The following is a 21,369-nucleotide window of genomic DNA, read 5'->3' as shown; positions in this document are numbered from 1 at the left end:
CATGCTCACACATTATCATCTATAGAGGCAGAGTACAGGTTATCTATGCTAGCTAGTCAAGAGGTTTTATGGCTTTGACAGTTGATGACAGAGTTTGGATTTCCTCCTAATAGTCCCCACCTTTCTTTGGTCTGACAATCAAAATTCTATACACATTTTCCATAACCTAGTTGAGCATTAATAGATTGAATACATTGAGCTTCACATGCACTTCATTAGGCATTTGATTTAGGATGGATCTATGAGCTTGGAGAAAATTTTCATTGCTCAGAAGGTTGTAGACATCTTTACTAAACCTTTTGCATCCCCACAATATCTTCAACTATGTTCTATGCTTGGGGTGAAGGAAGTTGTCCTTGGGGGGTCTCAGTGATGAGTCCTTCCTTCTTTTTTTCTATCTCTTTTTAGAGTAGGGCTTTTCCCACGTGGTTTTCCCTATTTCTTTATTTCATAGAGATTTGGTTATGATTGGGTACCTCATCAGGCATTGTTGTTGGGACCCAATTTTTCTTCCAACATTATAGTTTCCTTCCTTTTTTTACATTGTTTGTAGTTGAATTGTTGTTCATCTTAGGGGGGGTGTTAGAGTAAAGCATTAATTTAATTTAATTTATTAAATTACCTTTACTCCCTTCTTAAGATTTCCCTTTATGCACTTGCATTTCCATTTAATAATTAATTAGTAATTATTAAATCTCATTTACCTCTTAGGGTTTCCCTTTTAGGTTTTTTGATCTCCTTATATAAGGATTGATCTTTTGTAAATATTTCTCATTCTTTTAGTCGGATAATATAATTTTCATATCCTTACAGAAAAAGCCTTGCCTCATCTTTATCTTTTCTTCTCTATGGCAAGTTCTTGCACACAGGTGTTCTTTGGGTTTTGTGGATTTTTATTGCTCAAATCCTTCACAAACTTAATGTAGTAAAATTTTGATAACACGCTGAAATGATTTCCTTTCCAACTCTTCTTAAAACCTTTCATTCATTTATAAATTCCTCAACTGGGAAAGCTATGAGATTTTCAAAACAAGAAACTTTCTACTTAATAAACTCTTTCATTCATTCACTGCAAATTACTTAACCATTTCTTCCTCGATAGATGTGCTTAAAGCATTATGATTTCTATTGCTCTTCATAAAAATTAAATATTGTTTCACTAAACTCAACCATCCAAACCGCAAAATGCTAAGATATATAAGTTAGATTCACATTTCAAAAAATTAAGCATCTTTCACTTCATCCAAGCATTCAAACCCTAGGAAATACATCTTATCAAAAAAGTTGAAGGTATTTCAATGATGGGCACCTCTAGCTCTTAAAGAGTAGTTTTTATTCTTGTGGATGCCACTCACATAAATTAATCACGTAGTTGGTAAACTCCATCATCCCATGATTTGGGCACGAGTACAAATATTTTTATCCAAATATTTTCCTCACATCTTGAGCATCACCTCATCTAATAAAACTCTATAATTAAACACCATACTCATAAACATTCTATTACTTCTACTCAGCTACATACATTACATGAACACCCTTTTCTATAAATCCTTTATTTCTTTTGGGATTATTTTCACTTCTCGAGCATTTTGTTCATGATATTTTCTCTCAATCTAAATTTGGTGCAAACTGCAGTGTAGATGAGAAGAGACACTCAATGAGAACTAAGAAACACAAATTTTTCTACAAATGAGATGAAGCCAAAATCTCTCTTAAATTTTACAACAATCAAACATTGCCAAAATAAAAAACTAGACATATGAAAATTTGATTATAAACCAATAGAAGCCAAGGTGTATAGAGCTGGAACCTAAAAATTATTTGCCTAAATCATGATTGTTCACATTAGGTCTCTATATTTAGAAGCCAATAATAATGCGGTTGTGTTGTCAACAAATTTAGAGACATTGTTGACTTAAAATGGTTAAAAATATGATCAAACAATGAAAAGGGCGACACTAAATTTAGAGAAAACTGACATTGTTAAAATTCAAAGCCAAAAATTATATCGTACGGTTCTAAACTCCAATTGTACCACCAAAATGATAACAATAAACACCTCCCAAAATAAAAAGTTCCATGAAAAGTGCACATATTAGTCATGACCTTGATCAAACTCTAATATTCCAGCAACAAAAATGGAAAAATACCTTACCTAATGTGAAATCTTAGCCGCTTTTAATGATTTCTCCAAAGTTTAAATCATGTATTAAAAACCTTCACCAAGCTTCATCTTCTGTGACTGCAAGAACTCCACTATCATGGAGAGACTTTGTGTTCCTTGCAAGTCTCTCAATCCACTAAAAAGGGTTGAATTTATAATAAGGTTTTGTGAAATGAGGAGGTAGAGGCATCACTGATGACTACAAGTAATATAAACAAAAATAATTATTAGAACATGTTTGAACTTTGTGGATAAAAACTTAAACCTCTAAAAAAGAACATATGTTGGAATACTTTACTACCTCTACATCACCGGTTCGAACTGCAATCAAATCTCCATGTGTGTAGTCACTTCTCAATTGAATTTCAATATGTGTCTAATGTTCCTAAATTTTTTGTAACACTCAACAACATCTTCATAGGGACTTGGTCTTCTCTCATGAAACTGTACAAGTGGAGAATTAGTTAGAATAGAAATAAATTTGATTTTACCATTTCAGATTCTAGAAGTTGTAAATGCTCTCTATAAATATAGGCAATGTAATTGAAAAAATCATTCAATGAAAATCTCTCTTATCCTCTAATATGTTCTACTAATTGTTCTTTCTTATGTTCTGAAATTTATATTCTAATTTATCTACATGGTATTAGAGCATAATGACAAGAGAATTTTGGTTTTCATGTTGGGACCCATCCTATTGGAATTTTCTTATAATTTCTCCCACATATAGAGCTATTAGTGGTAGAAATTAAGGGAGGGTGTTGGAATACTTTACTACCTCCATGCCACTGGTTAGAATTGCAATCAATTTTCCATGTGTGCAGTCACTTCTCAATTGAATTGTAGTATGTGTCTAATGTTCCCAAAATTTCTATAACACTCAATAACATCTTCATATGGACTTGGACTTCTCTCCTCATGAAACTATACAAGTGGATAATTACTTAGAATATAAATAAATTTGGTTTTACCATTTTATATTCTAGAAGTTATAAAATCCCTCTATGAATAGAGGAAATGTAATTGCAAAAATCATTCAATGAAAATCTCTCTTCTCCTCTAATATTTACTAGTAATTGTTCTTTCTTGTGTTGTGATATTTATATTCTATTTTTCTACAACATAAGATATTGTTAAATATAGATATAGTCTAGTACAAAGAATAATCTCCAAAACATAAATTAGGGCACTTAAAACGACACCAAATGCAAAATAAAGTAGTGAATCCATAAAGAAAAGACACATTAATTAGAGAGAGTATGTCATTCTATACAAAAGTAACATAGTGCACGAGGCATGCTATAAAGCTTGATATTATGGATTTTGACTAAGGATACATATGCATGAAAAAACTAATACCTAAACTACCAATTGTCAATCTTAGTCATTCCTGATCTGCATAGAGAATGATCTCAAGAATCAAGCACCCCAAGATTAACACTTTGTAATAGTATCCCTTCTCTGGTCTCGGAGAGTACCTAGAGTTCTGTTAATATAAAAAGTATGCAATGCCTTTCATTTCTCCATTGAAAAGCTTCCAATAAGTATATTTAAATTGAAACCCCAAGACCTCATTATGTCATTTTCCCTTTCAATAGCCCTTTTAGGAGGATATTGGATGACTACCATATTTTCCAAAGATTAATTAAGTAGGCTGAAATAATGATTATGAAGACCTAAAGTTAGAGAATACATAGTCTTCAAAGGAAGAACATCTACTTCTTAATTACATAAATATGGTATCATTGTATAGTGCATCTCACATCTGTGAAATCTATGAGAATGAATAAAATGAAGTTTTCCATATTTCACACAAAGTTTTTTTTTAAAATGATATAAGAGTGGGAACTTTACGTTGTATCAGGGGGGAGGATGATAAACAATGTTCCATTCCCACGTGAACCATCTTTAGAGAGGAGATATTCCATTCTCAAATGTCTATGGATCCTCATGTGCAAAGAAGTATTCTTATCCTTGAAGTATTACATTTATCTTCTCATTGTAGTATCTCTTTTATTTGTAATTCTATACATACTATAAGAGCTATTTTACATAATCTTTTCCTTTATGTCTGAGGATGTTTTGGGTCAGTGCAAGAAGTTGGGTCTCACTTTTGGCCAAAAAGTGGAAGTGTTTTTCCTGTTTTTGAAATATTTGTCAATTGATGCCAAAATTTGAGCCATTTAGAGATTAAATATAAAAAAACTTTAGAAATAAAAATTTTAGTGCATGGGATCTTCTTTTTGAATATGTAATTTATTTGTATACCCATATGATAGATTGTTTTTTTGGTATGGATCTTTAAGAACCACTTTTTCAAAATGCCTATTTCAGGACCATACCACGCTTGTGTACAAACACCATTATTTGACACAAATAAATGCATTTTTGTGAATCTTTTAAAATAGAGTTACCTAACATACCAAAGATTGATGAGAATATTTTTCTTGAATTTTTTGATGAATAATTTTATTATTAATAATTTTTAATTGGCTATAAAGGAAAATTTTAAAACCTCTCGTGTACAGACACCATAATTTGATCAAGATTTCACTTTTTAATATTATTTTTTAAAATTTCAAAAGAACTAAATGTAGATTGATGACATATAAATTAATTTAAGAAAAATCATAAAATAAAAAAGTTATTAAAGTTTTAGTGAACATCACCATTTTACATTTAGGTACCAGCTTTGATTAAAAAATTGAAAAAAAATAGTAAATAAAATCATAACATTATAAAATTTATATTTTTGAAATTAGACAATGAGAGCTCTAATGGGTTTTTGTTTCGTAAAAAAATTTGATCGGGAAGACCCTCTAAAAATTATGGCAAGGCATGAATTTATCAGTTCAATGCCTTAGTCAAATTTTGAGAGGCCAAGGCATAGGCTTGGTCTCACCGAGTCTGTCCCAAATCAAAATCTGAGGAGGGAAAAAAAATTCCACCTCATGTTGTAAGAAACAAGCACCTGTTATTTGAAATTCAAAAAACGGTTACCCATATTAAAAAACTAAAAGCGGCATGTAAAATCTCCCCAAAACTTAAAAAATTGAATTTTTTAGAAATATGTACCCGTTTTTTACTTTTAAAAAATGGGTACCCATTTTTTACTTTTAAAAATAGGTACCCATTTGTAAAAAAAACAAATTTTTAATTTTTTGAGAAACGGGTACCTATTTTTTGAAAATAAAAAATGGGTACCCAATTTTTTTAAAAATGGGTGCTCATTTTTTAAATTTAGGGTCGGGTACCCAAGCCGAAAATGGGTGCCTATTTTTTAAAATCGGGTACCTGTTTTTAAGAGGTCTCATTCCACAGATTTGACTTCTGCAGAATTGCGACCCAACTTTGTGCATTCACCCTTCTTGTAGGAAAATAAGGTTGGTACTTTACACATGCTATCAAATATTGTGCAAACTCAATCTTATGATAGTAGCTCCAATGAAGTCGTGATCTAGAATTTACTAGTCATTTTCATGCTAGATAAAGTGAGGCTCTTAAAGAGAATATCTTTTATGATTAAGATTATGAGCATCCTTCTATATCAAGAGGTAGCATGATAGTTCATTGGAGACAACCTTGGACAAAGAGAGGGAGTAGATAGAGGACATGTTTCAGTTAACCTGAAGGAGTTTGACATTTGACACTTCATTAGAGGTAACTGTGTACAAGGAAGTGAGAAGTTTGATATCAGATTCAAAGGAAGTCTAGCATTCCAATAGAAGAAACCTTGATAAAAAAAAGTCAACAAATTGAGAGAGAGGAGTTTGAGGTGAAATTCCTTGTAATACATTCTTCTTTGTGAGAGAGAAGCTTGACGTGAAGGTCCTTGTTACACCCTCTAGGATTAGTTATGATGTATCCACCCTCTTACTTGGTTCATGGTGGACATTATGAGAGTTACTATTTTGCATATGTGGATTATGTCATGAAAGGTGACAATCTTTCATTGATGCATTTGTGAGGTGACGGTCTTAACAATGAATTGACTTTTCATTATGATGGACTACATTAAGTTTCTATCCCGAAATGTGCCACAGATCATGATAAAAAATGTATTGCACTAGACTACATTAATTTTTTGTTTTGGAATGTGTCAAAGATCATGATACTAGATTTGTTGTTCTTGAGTTCTTAATTAATTATCATGATACACTACATTAAATTGTTATCCCATAATGTGTTAGCGATCATGATAACTAACATACCATGATATACTACAATAAGTTGATGTCCTGAAGTGTGTTGAAGATTGTGATACTTTTCATAATGGAGACTACCTTGTTGTCCCTAAGATTAAGGTTGTTATCTGGTAGACTACACTTAGTATTGTGCTATAGTGTGCTGAAAATCAGATAACCCATATCCTTCTAGGATATAAAATTGGTATGCATCATGAGCATGATACCACTTGCAATACCAAGAGAATATAAGTATAATGAATATCATATGATTGATATATTTTTTGAATCATACTTCAGATGATATCATAAGATAACATCTAGGTTGATGGATATATGTTGATATTGTTAAATATGCCACTCCAAGAATATCATATTGATATAATCTCTGTGTGTGTGTGTGTGTGTGTGTATACACACACACACACACACACACACACACACACACACACACACACACACACACACACACAGAGAGAGAGAGAGAGAGAGAGAGATTATATTATATCACGCTTGAGAGAATAATTTCTTCTACAAAATTCATCCCTAGCTAAGAGGGAGTGTTAATGTTTTAGCTTCAATCAGATTGAATTGACCTAGAGATATTCCTTTTATGGTTATCAATTAATCATCAATTAGAAAAACCATCATATGTACACACACACACACACACACACACACACACACACACACACACACACACACACAGATTTGTGTGTGTGTGTGTGTGTGTGTGTGTTAATAGTGTCTAATTGATGATTAATTTATAAATTACCATATAAACATGTCTCTTCTATGCATTTTTATATAAAATTCAATTTGTATTTGGAACACATAGAAATAACATATAGTGCCATTATATTTGCAGAGATTCTTTGTACCAACAATTTAAGGCAGCCCCCTAGGCAATAGTTCTTTTCCATGACATGAGTTAATATTTAATGTAGGTGATGGCTATTTATTTCATTCCAAGAATGACTCAAATATTTATGTGGGGAAATGTTTAATATTCAATGGTAGCACAAGAGAGTTGAAGGTTGGTAAACCAAGTGTGTTGGTTTAAAAGGTTAAGGTTAAACCCTTTCCCACTAAGACTGCTATTATTATTGCTCATATTCATCTTAGATTAGCTAAACCAAATTTTATAGTTTTATAATTCAAATAAATTCAATTACTTCTCTTTAAGTTCTTAACTTTTTCATTTGTTTTCCTAATCTGATAAATTCTTCTATGATATCTTCCTTTTGTCCTAACATTTTTAATTTGTTACTCTCAATTTTTAATTTTTGAAAGTAAGTTTATAGTGCGGTTATATATTTGTTAACTCATTTCTTTGGTGCATGGGTTGCAATTTCACTAATTCTTATATAAGTGTTGAGATGTTTTTTTAGAACTTGTCATTTTCAACATATTCTATATATTATAATTCTCTCTCTCTCTCTATATATATAAGTAAAAGGTTGTTTATAAATTTTATTAATATTATAAGATAATTACAATGTTTATACCGCATTCAAAGTGCAGGTACTAGGGGAAAATAACAGGGAAGAAAACCCATACTGTAGCCCAGGACTAAAGTCCTGTATACAAAGGGAGGGGAAGGAGGAATATTTGATACATTTTTGAGAGGGCATAGCCTTTGATTATAGTGGTCAAGTAGATGGAAAAGGTAGAATACCATCTTAAAAAATTTCCTCAGAGTGATGGCTTTGGGTTAGCGTAATAATCCTTACAAATAGAAGTAAAAGAAGTAAATTGGAGAAATAAGAGAGAGTGTTGGATATAATGCTTCCCAACTGTAAAATTGACATCCACTAGTCAAGGCCATGTAATCATAATCATATAAAAAATACAAAAAGAATTTAGGAGAGAGTGGGGGGGGGGAGGTGATGGTTAAAATGTTCCCCCATCCATAGAATATTTGAGACACTTAATCAAACCTAGAATAATAGACATGTTAAAGGACATTGTTAATGAAACTATAACAATACTCCAAAGTGGTGTATCTAAAAAGGATATAAAGATTAAAAATCCAGTCAACCTTAAATTTCAATATAATATCTCCAATTTGGAGAGGAGGTTTTCTTGCCAAATTCAGAAAACTAATAATTGATATTTTTGAGCTCCATTCAATATGTTTCACTCTATTCTTACTTTCTACCATTTTGGGACAACTTATTTACATTCAAATCACTTTCATTGTTATGCCAAATCTCTACATAAATGTTACATACTCCATCACTTGACCATTTTTAATTCCTATAGTGACATCTTACTACATTGTTATCACCATATGAAGAGATAAATTTAACTTTATAGATTCCATTGGTAGTTCTCCATTGCACCACTAGGATGCACAACTTAATGCTTACAAAGTAGTCACTCTCAATAGTTATTAAGCATATATTATCTTAATAATTTAATTATTCTATTAAATTATGTCTATTTCCATTGCTTTTATCTTGGCTATCCATGGAGATGGTAACACTAAAGTAAGTTTTTTTAAATACAAAATTCCTATATCATCTCTCAACATATTTATCTTGTCTTCTTTGTGTAGGTGTAGGTGAAGAAATTACTTGGGAGAAGCCTATGAATATATTGGCCATTTCTAGTGATATCAAATATTTACGTTGTCATTTTAATTATTTAATCCTATTCACGGCTTTCACTTTACTTATTTATATATTACTATTTATTTTGGTATCTAAATTATTGTGTTAGCCATTTTGTGCTTATGACAATCCACATTCTATATCCACAAAAGATGATAATGTCTAATGCATTCATCATGGGCATACATTTTATCAAGTTTTTTGAGAGGCCTCCATGGTCTACATTTTTAATCTATGAAGTCTAGATAACTTGGTTTATAGTTTCTTTACATGGTTCAAATATACACATGGATAATTAGAAGGCCAAATCAAAGGTTATAACTACCCAAACACTTATCTAAGTGGAGGAAAAAAATCAAGTCCTTCTAGGATTTGATTTTTTTTTGTAGTGGCACTTGTTACACTCTACACATATATGACATATGTATTTGATTCAAAATAGAAATTTTATATGATGAAAGAAAGAAGTGATTTTTCTGTAAGTATTTATGATCCACTAATGAAGTCATATATAATAAATTCTATTTATAGTATTTTAAAGAACTTTAAATGAATTAAATTCAAAATTCTTCTCTTGTAGCCAAGGATGATTGCCAAATTTATTCCCTAATATAATAAATATCAAATGCAACCCGTAAAAATATAGTTAAAAAAGTTGTGTTATTTCAATGGATATGAGTAATTGCTTTAATTACTATTGAACATTATTTATTTATTTCTCATCTACAATCTTCTATTAATACACTAAAAATGTAAGATTATTATATCATACATGGGTTTGATAGTCTTGTCAAATTAAAAAAAACACAATATCAGAATGCATATACACATGAATTGATCGATCACAATCTCATCTAATAATGCATAATAAATATGTCAAATATTTTGATTCTTGAGTAAGACATGTACTATTTTAAAATCACCTACTAAAAGAAAGTCCCTAATAACATTTGTAATGTGACTAGTAGTGTTGATACAACATGCCCTCCATGTCCATATGTAACACACTTGACCTAGAGATATGATCTAGTCAGGTCATAAATAGGGACATCATCCACATTTAACTAATCTAATGCCCCAATCCACAAGTGCATTAGATTAGCAAAGGCACCAATGGAGATAACACCACCACCACTTAACCAACACACTAAGTGGTCAACTTCTCTAAAAATTACTTAAATAGAACAATTAATGAATAATATAATCTCATCTAAATAGTCTTTTATTTTAAAAAACTAGTTACTCTATCTTTCAATATTTTATTTTATTTTATAAATTAAAAAAAAGAAGATCACAATATGAGATTGACTATATAAATAATAACTTAAATAATTATAATTCACAATAATGTTGAAAAGATCATATTTTTAAAAGATAGAATCTAGGTGGAATACTACTAGTTGAAAATAGGGACATTGCACATGAATTCCATGGAGAAACTAAAATTAAGTTTTATTAAGGATTTCATATCACAGTGTAGGTGGAACACATTCTTGCATGTTTTTATATGAATGTTTAGTCTATTATTTTTTGTTTATGTTTAATAAGCTTTATTTGTTTTATTTTGAATATTAATTTTCTTTGTTTCTTGTGTTTAATATTAAATTTTTATAGTAATCTTTGGTTCTAGGAATTAAATTATTGTTAGATTCAAGATTTGATCTTTTTATTTTAAAGATGTTTTTCATGTCGATGAGAGATAACCTCTAGCTATAAGGCGCTCTTAAGCTTTCCATAAAAACTGGACACAAGCTAGATCTATTGAAAGATTGATGATCATACCCAAGCTAATGTCTTTTTCTAAAAGATGAAAGAAACTTCATCTTTCAATTTTACATTAATAAAAATTTATTTACCAAAAGAAAAAAAAATATGGTAGACATTCTTTTGAAAAATAATATAATTATACATGATATATATTTTATATTTATGTAAAGACAATAATTATAATTTTTAATGCAAATATATTATTATTATATTATTCTTCTTGAAAAATTTCATTATTTTTTTATAAACTTAGTAAGCCAACTTTCAAAAGAATGGCCGAGGCCCTCAGCACCCTCTTAAGCTGCTTGATGGTTCTGATTATCTATTTTAATGCCAATTTCTAGTCTCTTTATAATCTACCTCTGGAACTGTGATGTTATATCCATTCATTTATTTTTCAACATAGATACCACATCTTATAATTAAAGCAAAACATGAGATGATCAAGCACTTGATCATGGAAAAGAGCAAAATTACAGCATGCCCATTAACGCACAAGATACACAACACAATACATACATCCTCAAAATGAAGTAATGCGAAATCTTTGAAAACTATTTAGCATCCCTCGTTGCATCGAATTTGTTGCAGCAATGGCAATTTAACTTCAACAACGATCTCATCTCTTTCACCCGACTCCAAATCTTCATCTCCATTGCGAATTCGCGTCTTACAACAACAACATGCGCTCGGCACGTTTGCTGCAGGCAAATCAATATTATCAGAAATTTCCTCATCTCGGCTGTTAATTTTATCATTTGGAATTCGATCTCCGCTGTTTTTATTATCAGATTTCTTGGCAGTCAAGAGAAGCATGCTGTTGAATATTACGACGAGGCAAGTTCCCATGTCTGCGACCACTGCCACCCACAGCGAAGCATGACCTGTGAAAGCAAGAACAATAATAACGGCCTTTGTAATTACGGAGATTGCAACGTTCATGTATATTTTCCCCAGAGATTTTCGTCCCAGCTTGACTGCATGGGCAATTTTTCTGATGTCATTAGACATGAGAGCAATGTCAGATGTTTCCATGGCCACAGCAGAACCTGCCACCCCCATTGCTATCCCAACATCTGCTGCTGCCAATGCTGGTGCGTCGTTTATTCCATCTCCCACCATTGCAGTTATGCCCTTCTCCTTTACTTCTTCAATTATCTTTACCTTGTCTTCTGGGAATAACTGTGAATACACTGTTATCTCACCCAGCTGAGCAGAAAGAAATGGAATTGTGAGATCATGGATTCATTAAATTTTTAACATTTTATGATTATTAAATTGTTTATTGTAATATTATGTGTTGCTAATGTAATTTTCATGTTTGTTCTGTACCTCTTTCTGGATGATTTCAGCTGCAGAAGCTGTATCCCCGGTGAGCATGGACAGTTGGATTCCTAGTTTCTGCCAGGAAAAAAATAAATCTTTAGTTCTTAGGGAAGTACGAACCTATATTAATATAAATAGCGGTCCTTGTCCTTCTATATATATCTATTTAACTATTATTTGGTTAAATGGGAAACAGGGATTGCTAATTTTATATCAGATAAGTTTGTCTTATTGTTATTTATTTAAATTGACCATTGAATTGGATGACTGCTGATTAATTCAAAAAGAGTAGTTGAAAACTTATCTTGAAAAGGACATTTTAATGTTGTCTTTTATGATATGTGTTTAATATAAATTTATTTAAAATAAATAATTTTTATTTTAGATATATTGTTTAATAGAATGATGAAATTGGTTAATACAAAGTGTAATTCAATTAAAAAAGAGTAGTTAGAATTATTGTGGAACATTCAATATAAAATATATTTTATGTTTTCAAAGTCAGTTCAAACAAAATATATAAAATTAAATTCAATCATTCAAATTTAAAAATAGTTACATTCTTGAATATGTTTTACCTTTGAATAATTTTAGAACAAGAATCATATATTTAAAACTAGAATATTTATATAATTATAACTTTTAAATACTTAAAAAATGATATATATATAAAAAGTGCTTTATATAACAAATTTAAATTTTCTGCTTAATACAATTTAATAAAAATTAATTATTATTAAACAATAAATATAGAACAGTTTAATATTATAAATTATATGATTCTTACACATCTTTTAAAGTTTATGTAAATTATAGTGGGCAGGTAGCATTGTATTATTTTATTTCAAATTGAGCGGGAATATGATTGATAATTGTATCTAACCATTTAAAAAAGAAATAGAAAATTGTTTATCGCATCACGAGGAGCCGTGATGAACTAAGTTTGATGTTTTGTTTGACTTTTCTATTTGGGTTTTAATTAAAATATTAATAAATTTTATATTAGAATAAATTTTAATGACCTTTTTCGGTGCATTAATAGAGATGCTTTTGTTTCGTTTCCCGATCCTTAGTCAATTACCGTAAAGTTTTTGTCGAGCTAATTTATCTTCATCGTTCAAGTTCACACAAGAGTTGTTGGCGACCCCCACCAACTTCGGACAGTATATAAATAAAAGGTTTATATTTTTGAATTGATCTCTACCTTGGGGAGCTTTATCTTAGTTTATTTTAAAATCAAAATCATTTATCGCGAGGCCATAAAGTTAAACGGTAATTTTTTATTGTTTTAAAAAAAAAGGAGGATTTTATTTTAAATCTTTTCAATAGCATTGGATAATAGTTGGTATGAGTTGATTTTGATTTTATATGTCTAATGACATTTTGGATCATAGTAATTTAATATTAAGAATAGTTAGCATCTTTCTAAAAAGTAAGCAGTGATGTCAATGAGTTTTTAGTTTGTTGTTGAAATTGAATGGTTCTTAATGAATCTACCAGGAATGAAGTATTATTGAGTACAAGTCTTAGAAATCATAAGAAATAAGTTTAGTGTATAATTTACTTTTTATTTTGTACTGTGTGAAGTTTTATCATAATTCAGATCATACTCAATGAATCATCACTATGAAAATGAATGAGATGACACTCAATAATTCATCATTAAGAAAAGTAACGAGATCATACCCAATGATTCATCATTAAAGAATAGAATGAGACCATACTCAACAAATCATTATTAAGAAAAAGAAAGAATATCAAACTTGTAATCCATCATAATTTAAGATTATACTTAATGACTCATGATTAAGAATATGAAAAAAAATATCACATATATTGATCTATTATTGAAAAAAAAAGAATGATATTAGATTTCTAATAATATATAATTTACTTTTGATTTTGATAATTCAGATCATATTCAATAACTTATTAATAAGAAAAAATTAACATTTACTAATTTAATATTAAATTGGTAAAAAGAAACTACAATAAATCACTTTCCATCACAAAAAAATGATCCAAAGCTAAGCATGCCAGATCTATTCAAAATTTCACAATTGAAACTGAAATCAATGGAATACTCTTTAAAGAAAGGAAAATTACCTTGAGATCATTTACAGCCTCAGCTGCCTCAACCCGGACTTTATCAGCAACACTAAAAATTACTACAAGTCTTTCATTTATACCCACATATCCCACAGTTGGTCCTCGCGTATTCAATGTATTTGATACATCTGCGGTTACCCAGAATTGTAAATGGTAGTTATGTCTTAAGCACAACTATAATAGATTTTCACAATTCATAGTCATATATTATACTTAAAAATACAGCACAATGACAATATATTTTCACAATTTATAGTTTGGATGAAATTGTATATGTTTTTCAATCATCACAGTTTTATCATATCAATGAATGATAGAGCCTAAAATATAAAAATGAATGATAGAGTCTAAAATTGAAAAAAGATACAAATGGATATTATTAGGTTCTCTCTGATAATAGATTATTGAATATGATTTAAAACGTTAGTGATAAAAAATACCCACAATGTCATCGAAAAGCACAGAGAATGAGGTACAAGTCGGCGAAGAATACCTTGTACCCATTTTAGCCGAGTGGATAATCGAGCATTGCCAATATGAATCCTATGCTCATCAATTATACCGAAGATTCCTTCTCCTTCAAGCGACTGAAATTCCGTGACAGCTGCTGATGGCTCAATGTTTTGTTCACGACAGTACGCTACAACAGCAGCTGACATTGGATGGCTTGATTTCGATTCAAGACTTGACATCCTGAACATGAGAAACTCCATTTCCTTAATCATTGTATCATTAACTCTTTGATGTTTAAGTAGAAGACTTGAAGCTTACCACTGAAGTATCTTATCTCTGCCTATGCTGTCATCTAGTACATTCATGTCTACCACTCTGAATTCTCCTTGAGTTAATGTTCCAGTTTTATCAAAAGCAATTGCTTCTATCCTTCCCAAGGCTTCTAGAAAGTTTCCACCTTTGATGAGGAGGCCCATCCTGGCAGCTTGGGCCAAACCACAAGCTGTGGCAACTGGAGTTGATATGACCAAGGCGCAGGGGCAAGCAGTGACCAGGAGCACCAAAGATAAGTAGAGCCAATGCCGTTCATTTTGCCTATGGATGAGAGCTGCCACCGATATTCCCGCAGCTATCAACACTACAGCTGCGCCCCATTTGGATTTTGAACAACCCAAATTTCTATTAGACTCTCATGTTCTATGATATTGTTTTTTGGGAAAAGCATAGGCACGAGTACTGATTATAATACCAGATTGGCAATATACCTGGTGTGTAGTACTTTGCAAACTGTTGTACGAACTGATCTGTACGTGATTTTTGGTTCTGCGCTTCTTCCACCAGATTTATCATTCTTGACACTGCAGATTCTGATGCTAATGCCACGGTTTTTACGCTCAGGTAGCCTGAGAAATTCAACATTTGATGGAGGACTGTGAGAGGTTGTTGAACCTACCTTTTTGACATTTTTTATATATTTTTAAACATAATGAGTTTTCTTGGTCATGGATAATTGAATATGTTTCAGTTAATTTAGAAAACAATCTTTACATGAATTATTTTAGTAGCTGTTCAGCTACTTACATTTTCTAAACTGTAAATCTAATAAGACTAATTATGGTGATATTTTCGATGTACCTTTCTAGATGACTCAAGAGCTTAAAGTTAGGTTTTGATGTTTGGGTATTACAGATCTCTCAGCTTGTAGATTGTGAAGTGGTGGAAAAGTGCCATTTTGAAACAGTTGCCCAGTTATATTCAATCCTAATAGCGGCTCACCAAAAAAACAACAGCATTTGTAGTAAAATGTCCTAGTAGTCGTTAAGAAATGTCCCAATAGTGGTGCACAAATGGATTAATCACCGAACAAAAAAGCTAAAAAATGACTGACTATTAGCGCATGTGTAATTGAATATTAGAAAGTATCTATGATATCTACTCTTTCATGATTATTGAACCCCTAAAGATTTAGGGGATCTCTTCCCCTAATCATTGCAACCATTGAACTCTGTCACTTTAGAGCCATTTTCAGCAACAACCCAAAATGGGAATCAGCTTCAATGTTTTAAGTATGCTGTATTCAAAGCTTTCGGAGAAAATTGGATGGCACTCGTTAAATTCTTATCAGAATAACCCAAAAAGTAAATGTGAAAATTGCAGGTTTTGGTCTTTTTGTTGGAAATTTAGTCTCTTTGAGCGCTCCCCATCAGTCAACTACCTATCAGACGATAGCCTTAGTCTTGATCTTCAGATATTCATTTCTGTAGGTTAGTCAGAATTTTAAATTAGGTTTTCCTTTTTTAAAAAAAAGTTATGAAGACTGCAGTAGATAAAAAGTAAGAGAAGTTCTTGAAACGGACAGATAAAGAAGAGTTGAGTGAGCAACAGTTCTAATCTCCGAATTTAGTGATTGGTTTGCAGTTACTAAATTGTAGATGATGTGTTTGTCATCAATATTGTAGTTTGAGTATGAGGATTGTTGTGAATATCATTATATGATTTAGTGACAAATTGAAATTTGTACCCAGCCATGTGTTTTAATATTGTGTATTGCCAATTGATTGACAAACAAAGTTCGTGTGTGGTTTGATTGGAAGTTAAATTCAATCACTTTGTATCACTTTTTACCCTGTACTCTTGTTTTGGATGACCTCTAGAACTAGAGTCACCCAGAATTCATAGTCCACAAACTAATATTGGTAATTCCTTTTACTTGTATAGTTTTATACATACTTTTTATTTTATATTTCTATGTACTTAAAGATCTTTAAATAACAACACGGTTGTAATTCATTCATCTTCAGTTAATCATTTGAGAAAAGATAAATAATCTTTTCATTAAATTGGTAGAATGAAGAACTAAATACCTGTAAGATTCGTCGTACCGGCCCAGACAATGGCCCCAGATTCTTTCTCGGCAGGCAAAGATTCCCCTGTTAAACTGCTTTCATCTACCGAGCTCCTTCCTGACATGACAGTCCCATCTATGGGTATAACCTCTCCTTCCCTCACAGCGATCAAAGTGTTTATTTCCACATCCTGGACAGACACTTTCTCACCACTTTCTTCAATAACGGCTGTTTGGGGAACCAGGTTCATAACAGATCCAATGGCCGCTCGTGCCTACCATTCACAAATGAATCACAAGTAAACCCAATTTATTTTCATATGATCTTGACAATGATACCAAAGCCTTTCTCACCTTATCACTAGATCTAGATTCTAGCCACTCTGCCAGGGTGAACATAAATACAATAGACCCCGCTTCTGAGAATTCCCTCAACCCGATGGAGCCGGCCACTGTTACAAAGAAATTCAGGTTTAAACTTTCAGTGATTTTATTTTTTTGGAAAATAAGGATAAATGTTTTGATTTGGAGCTATAAATTGAAAAAGTTTAGACCTTAATGGCAAAATCCTGACCTGCAATAAACATGAGCACATTGATATCCAATACACAACTCCGGAGAGCCGCGAAGCTCTTGAGTACTATAGGTGGAAGCCCAACGGCAACGGCTCCTAAAGCCACCCATTTTAAAGGACTATAGAAATACTTGAAGAAAGATATTCCTAACAAAACACCAGAAGCCACTGTGTATGGACTTGGCCATTTTCTACTGCTTTTAATTTCCCCAGATACTTGAATGCTTGCATCCAGCCTTTCCTGGTTCAAAGCCTTTGCTGTTCACGGCACCCTTTAAACTATTAATCATGATGGGTTTCAACTTTCACAAGATATCTAAACATATGACCAAAGATTAGTGTTTAAATTCCTACATACCTATCTGCGCTGAAGATATCAAACGTGGGTTGTGGATAACTGTTACTGATTTTAACGGAACATTTACAGACACCCGTTGTATTCCGTCCAGAGGATTCAGAATTTTTTCGATCAAAGGCACCTCGGCGGGGCAGCATAATCCTAGCACGTTCAAAGTAGTCTTCTGCCGATCAGGGTAATCTCCTCCCCGGTTCATCCTTAAAAGAGAAACAAACAGAGAAGAGAATATATCGTATTATGAAACAGGGGCTATTACATATTCTCTTTTTGTGTTTGCACAGATTGGGTATTCAATTCCTGTTTCAAATCTTGTACTTTGAGCGAAGATTCTTGGCACAGGAAGATCTAGATCTAGATTTAAACAAATGCTTGACCAATTCTCAAAAGATTGAAAATGTAATAGATTTTTTTTGAAAATTTCAACGTTTGATTTTATGATCTGCAGAATTTGTACTCAAAATAACAAAAAATTTACAAAAAAAATCATTAGATTTTCGTAAATCTGAAAAAAAATAAAATTTAACTTTATTTTCTCTTTGATATATATATATTTTTAATAGAGATTAGCCTGTTCCAATTTAAACTATACGGTCACTGTACTCAAATCATTTACTTCCTTCCTATGACCATGCAGTGTGATTAGAAAACGATTTAATTCGTGAATAAACTGTGTACCGGATTCATGAACTGGAGAAATTACACGACTCTGGGAAATATATACAGTTGCTTGTGCAATAATGAATGGTAAGCATTTTGACAGAATTGTAAATATTTTACCAGCGCCGAAGCTATAAAATATAGAGTCGAATTACCTCCGTTTACGGCATTCGTTTTGTAGTGAATTTATCGGAAACTGATATGCCCTTATTTTAGGCCGTTTGGAAATTTCAAATATTTTAATTTATACACAACCAAGCTACTTGGAAACCGACTTCGGAGGTCACAATACGCGACATCGAATTCTGGACTTATGCCCATTTGAAGTGGCATGGTTAGATACCTGTCATGGATTTACGTAATGGGTCCACATAAATTGACTACGGGGCCTCTTACAAAGTACTATTTTCTTCTTCTTTTGAGTTAAGTTACAATAACATTAGGGCCTGTTTGGCAACCAGAATACAAGCGGAATAGGCATATGTAAATTCTTAAAATTTTGAATTCTTTGTTTGGATGCACCAAATCAGAATTGGAATACGAAGTAAAATAGGATTACGTATTCCAATTTTGGCCCAAAAATGAGGTTTTGCAATTCCACCCAAATAGGTGTTATTGGAATACGTATTCCTATTCCACTTTTATTTATTTTAGGAAACATAAATTTTGGGGTCTGCAAATTCTCCATCAAATACTGGCTGAACCAAACAGAGAACAAGAATACGTAGCCTCATTTTCTATTCCAGAATAGCTATTCCTATTCCCCTATTCCTATTCTTGTAGCCAAACGGGCCCTTAGAGATTTTCAAGTGTAACAAGCATAAACATTATATAAGGAACAAGATGTATACATTCACATGTACTAAACACAAGGGTAAGTCTTACTATACTTGTTCAATCCCAACATCAGTTCCTTTTGAGACCAAAGTACAAATTTCTACAATGATTAAGCATTCAAGTTCATTTACCTTTTTAAATCACATCCCAACCCAAACATCTAATTACACAACCATAGAAGCAATAAGAAGGCTCATACGAAACTTGGGGACCTTTGGGAATCCAAATTGGAAGCTCACAAATCATTCTTGAAACTCAGAATAGAATACAACTCCAAACTGAGCGGAGAGTACAACAGTCAGAAATAGATGACATTTGGTTTGCATAGATGTTGATCTATGTACACAACAATTGGGAAACTATGGAGTTCTACAAAAGTCTCAGTCCATGATGCCAGAAATGATATACCTTAAATAGAAATGCTGATCTACACAAATGTCAATTTGTGTAGATGATGATTCGTCAAAAGATATATATAAGTGAAGTTTGAGACCAAAAAGTATTAGACATGTGAGTCAAAGATGACTTTGGTTAGATGACAACTGGGTAGTCTAATGCTGAAAATCATAAGAAAAAAGCCAAAACTAAATTGGCTTCAACACAATGTTGAAATACAACTAAGTCCATGTTAGGGAGTACTTGATAAATACATATTGAGGCGATGGTCACTCAATTGCATCAATAAATATAAATATAAACATGAGATCAAAACATCAATACTAAGAACATCAACACACACATGTGCACACACACGCACACACACAATTAAAGCTAAGTACAATTGATACTAAAGAAATCACAAGAGTGAGCATGTAACCTCCAAATCCTATAGCCAAAGAGATTGTTCTTTTACTTTGATCCCCAACAGTGGTATGGTTAGGAACACCTGCCAACTATATGACGCTTGTAGGCCCACTCCATTGTGCTCATGGATAAAGCAACTGGACTATAGTTACAAATAAAAAAATACACAAGAAGCTATACATGCCAATCAATGCATGAATTAAGAGTGACACAACAAACCATGTGGATCTCATTGCAATATTCCAAGTCACTACTCAAATCTTGCTATAGGCTAATATGAAGGGACTCTAGTGGACTATCACACTTGGCTTGTGATAGCTCAAGTAGCATCAAGTCTTTAATGAACTCCCTTGAGAGGCCAATCTTGAAGTGTGTCTTTGGTCAACTCCTTCAAGAGGCTATATACAATGTTTTCATTCCAATCCCCATAGGAGGCTAAACACTAATTCACCTTCATTCCAACTCCCTTGGAATAGGCAGTCAAATTTTCTTTTCTTGTATTAAGTTTTATTACTCCATGCACTTATTAGGTTATCACTCATTAATAACCTCTTTATATTACCTGGAAAACCACTTTCATATGGGATAATTATAAGAAGCCACCTCACTTTGTAATTCTACCCTACATATCCTTCTCATTATATAACAAATACCACAAGGCAAGACCACCCAAAAACTAAAACCCCAAATGCTCAAGGGACTTGATTGGTCCCAAGCCAAGGGTACGGGTCTCGCAAGATCCCATCAAGGCACACTCATGGTAATTGAGGATATGATCAAACACCATCACCACTCATCTCAATGCAATATGGAAAACCAAACAAAAAGGAAAAATGTCAAGAAGAACATCTTATGAAAATGCACAAATACACTCAGCTGGGCACTTTTTTGAGAGTAAAAATTCATCCATGAATTCAAAAATCACAAAGTAAAACCATAGGATGATTAATAACATGAAGGAAAATCCAATCCAATAAATGAAAAATGCTAAACAAGGTCATAACACTAATCTAGGTAGCACACAAAATAACACAAACAACAAAAATATCAAAATTCAAACTTCTCATAAATTAATGAAATAAAAAATCATTATTTATTTGGAATAAAAAAACCAAAAGATTAAATTAAAAATAATATTTGGGCATATATGCAAAATTCAACAACACAATGGTGC

General features: G+C 32.0%; 1 protein-coding gene across 3 annotated transcripts; it reads right to left on the bottom strand.

Annotated features, from left to right (window-relative positions):
- Nucleotides 1-11,191: 11,191 nt before the first annotated feature.
- On the bottom strand, nucleotides 11,192-18,836 carry LOC149534093 (cadmium/zinc-transporting ATPase HMA2-like). Of its 3 annotated transcripts, none has more exons than XM_089805497.1 (11): nucleotides 18,710-18,836; nucleotides 17,898-18,094; nucleotides 17,540-17,797; nucleotides 17,320-17,417; nucleotides 16,985-17,240; nucleotides 15,386-15,523; nucleotides 14,940-15,264; nucleotides 14,662-14,861; nucleotides 14,166-14,296; nucleotides 12,066-12,134; nucleotides 11,192-11,942 (listed from the first exon to the last, which is right to left on the bottom strand). In XM_089805497.1, the coding sequence occupies exons 2-11, from the start codon at nucleotides 18,091-18,093 to the stop codon at nucleotides 11,292-11,294; spliced, it is 2,322 nt and encodes a 773-aa protein (XP_089661623.1). In that variant the 5' UTR covers nucleotide 18,094; nucleotides 18,710-18,836; the 3' UTR covers nucleotides 11,192-11,291. The 3 variants fall into 3 exon arrangements, with proteins under 3 accessions (XP_089661623.1, XP_089661622.1, XP_089661624.1); XM_089805496.1 differs by lacking the exon at nucleotides 18,710-18,836 and adding an exon at nucleotides 18,573-18,703; XM_089805498.1 differs by lacking the exon at nucleotides 18,710-18,836 and having other exon boundaries at nucleotides 17,540-17,811; nucleotides 17,898-18,037.
- Nucleotides 18,837-21,369: the final 2,533 nt, after the last annotated feature.

Source organism: Cupressus sempervirens, chromosome 10 (assembly GCF_028749045.1).
Source record: "Cupressus sempervirens isolate cs-2001-9-10 chromosome 10, ASM2874904v1, whole genome shotgun sequence".
Classification (NCBI taxonomy): Eukaryota; Viridiplantae; Streptophyta; class Pinopsida; order Cupressales; family Cupressaceae; genus Cupressus; species Cupressus sempervirens.
The sequence above is the reverse complement of the archived record's forward strand: the minus strand, read 5'-3'. Positions and strand labels throughout refer to the sequence as shown.

Coding starts and splice junctions, on each gene's coding strand:
- LOC149534093 (XM_089805497.1), bottom strand. CDS start 18,093: ATGAACCGGGGAGGAGATTACCCTGATCGGCAGAAGACTACTTTGAAC. Junction 15,524..16,984: donor CGGTACGACGAATCTTACAG/GTATTTAGTTCT, acceptor TGAATTTCTCAG/GCTACCTGAGCGTAAAAACC. Junction 15,265..15,385: donor TGCAAAGTACTACACACCAG/GTATATTGCCAA, acceptor AATGGGGCGCAG/CTGTAGTGTTGATAGCTGCG.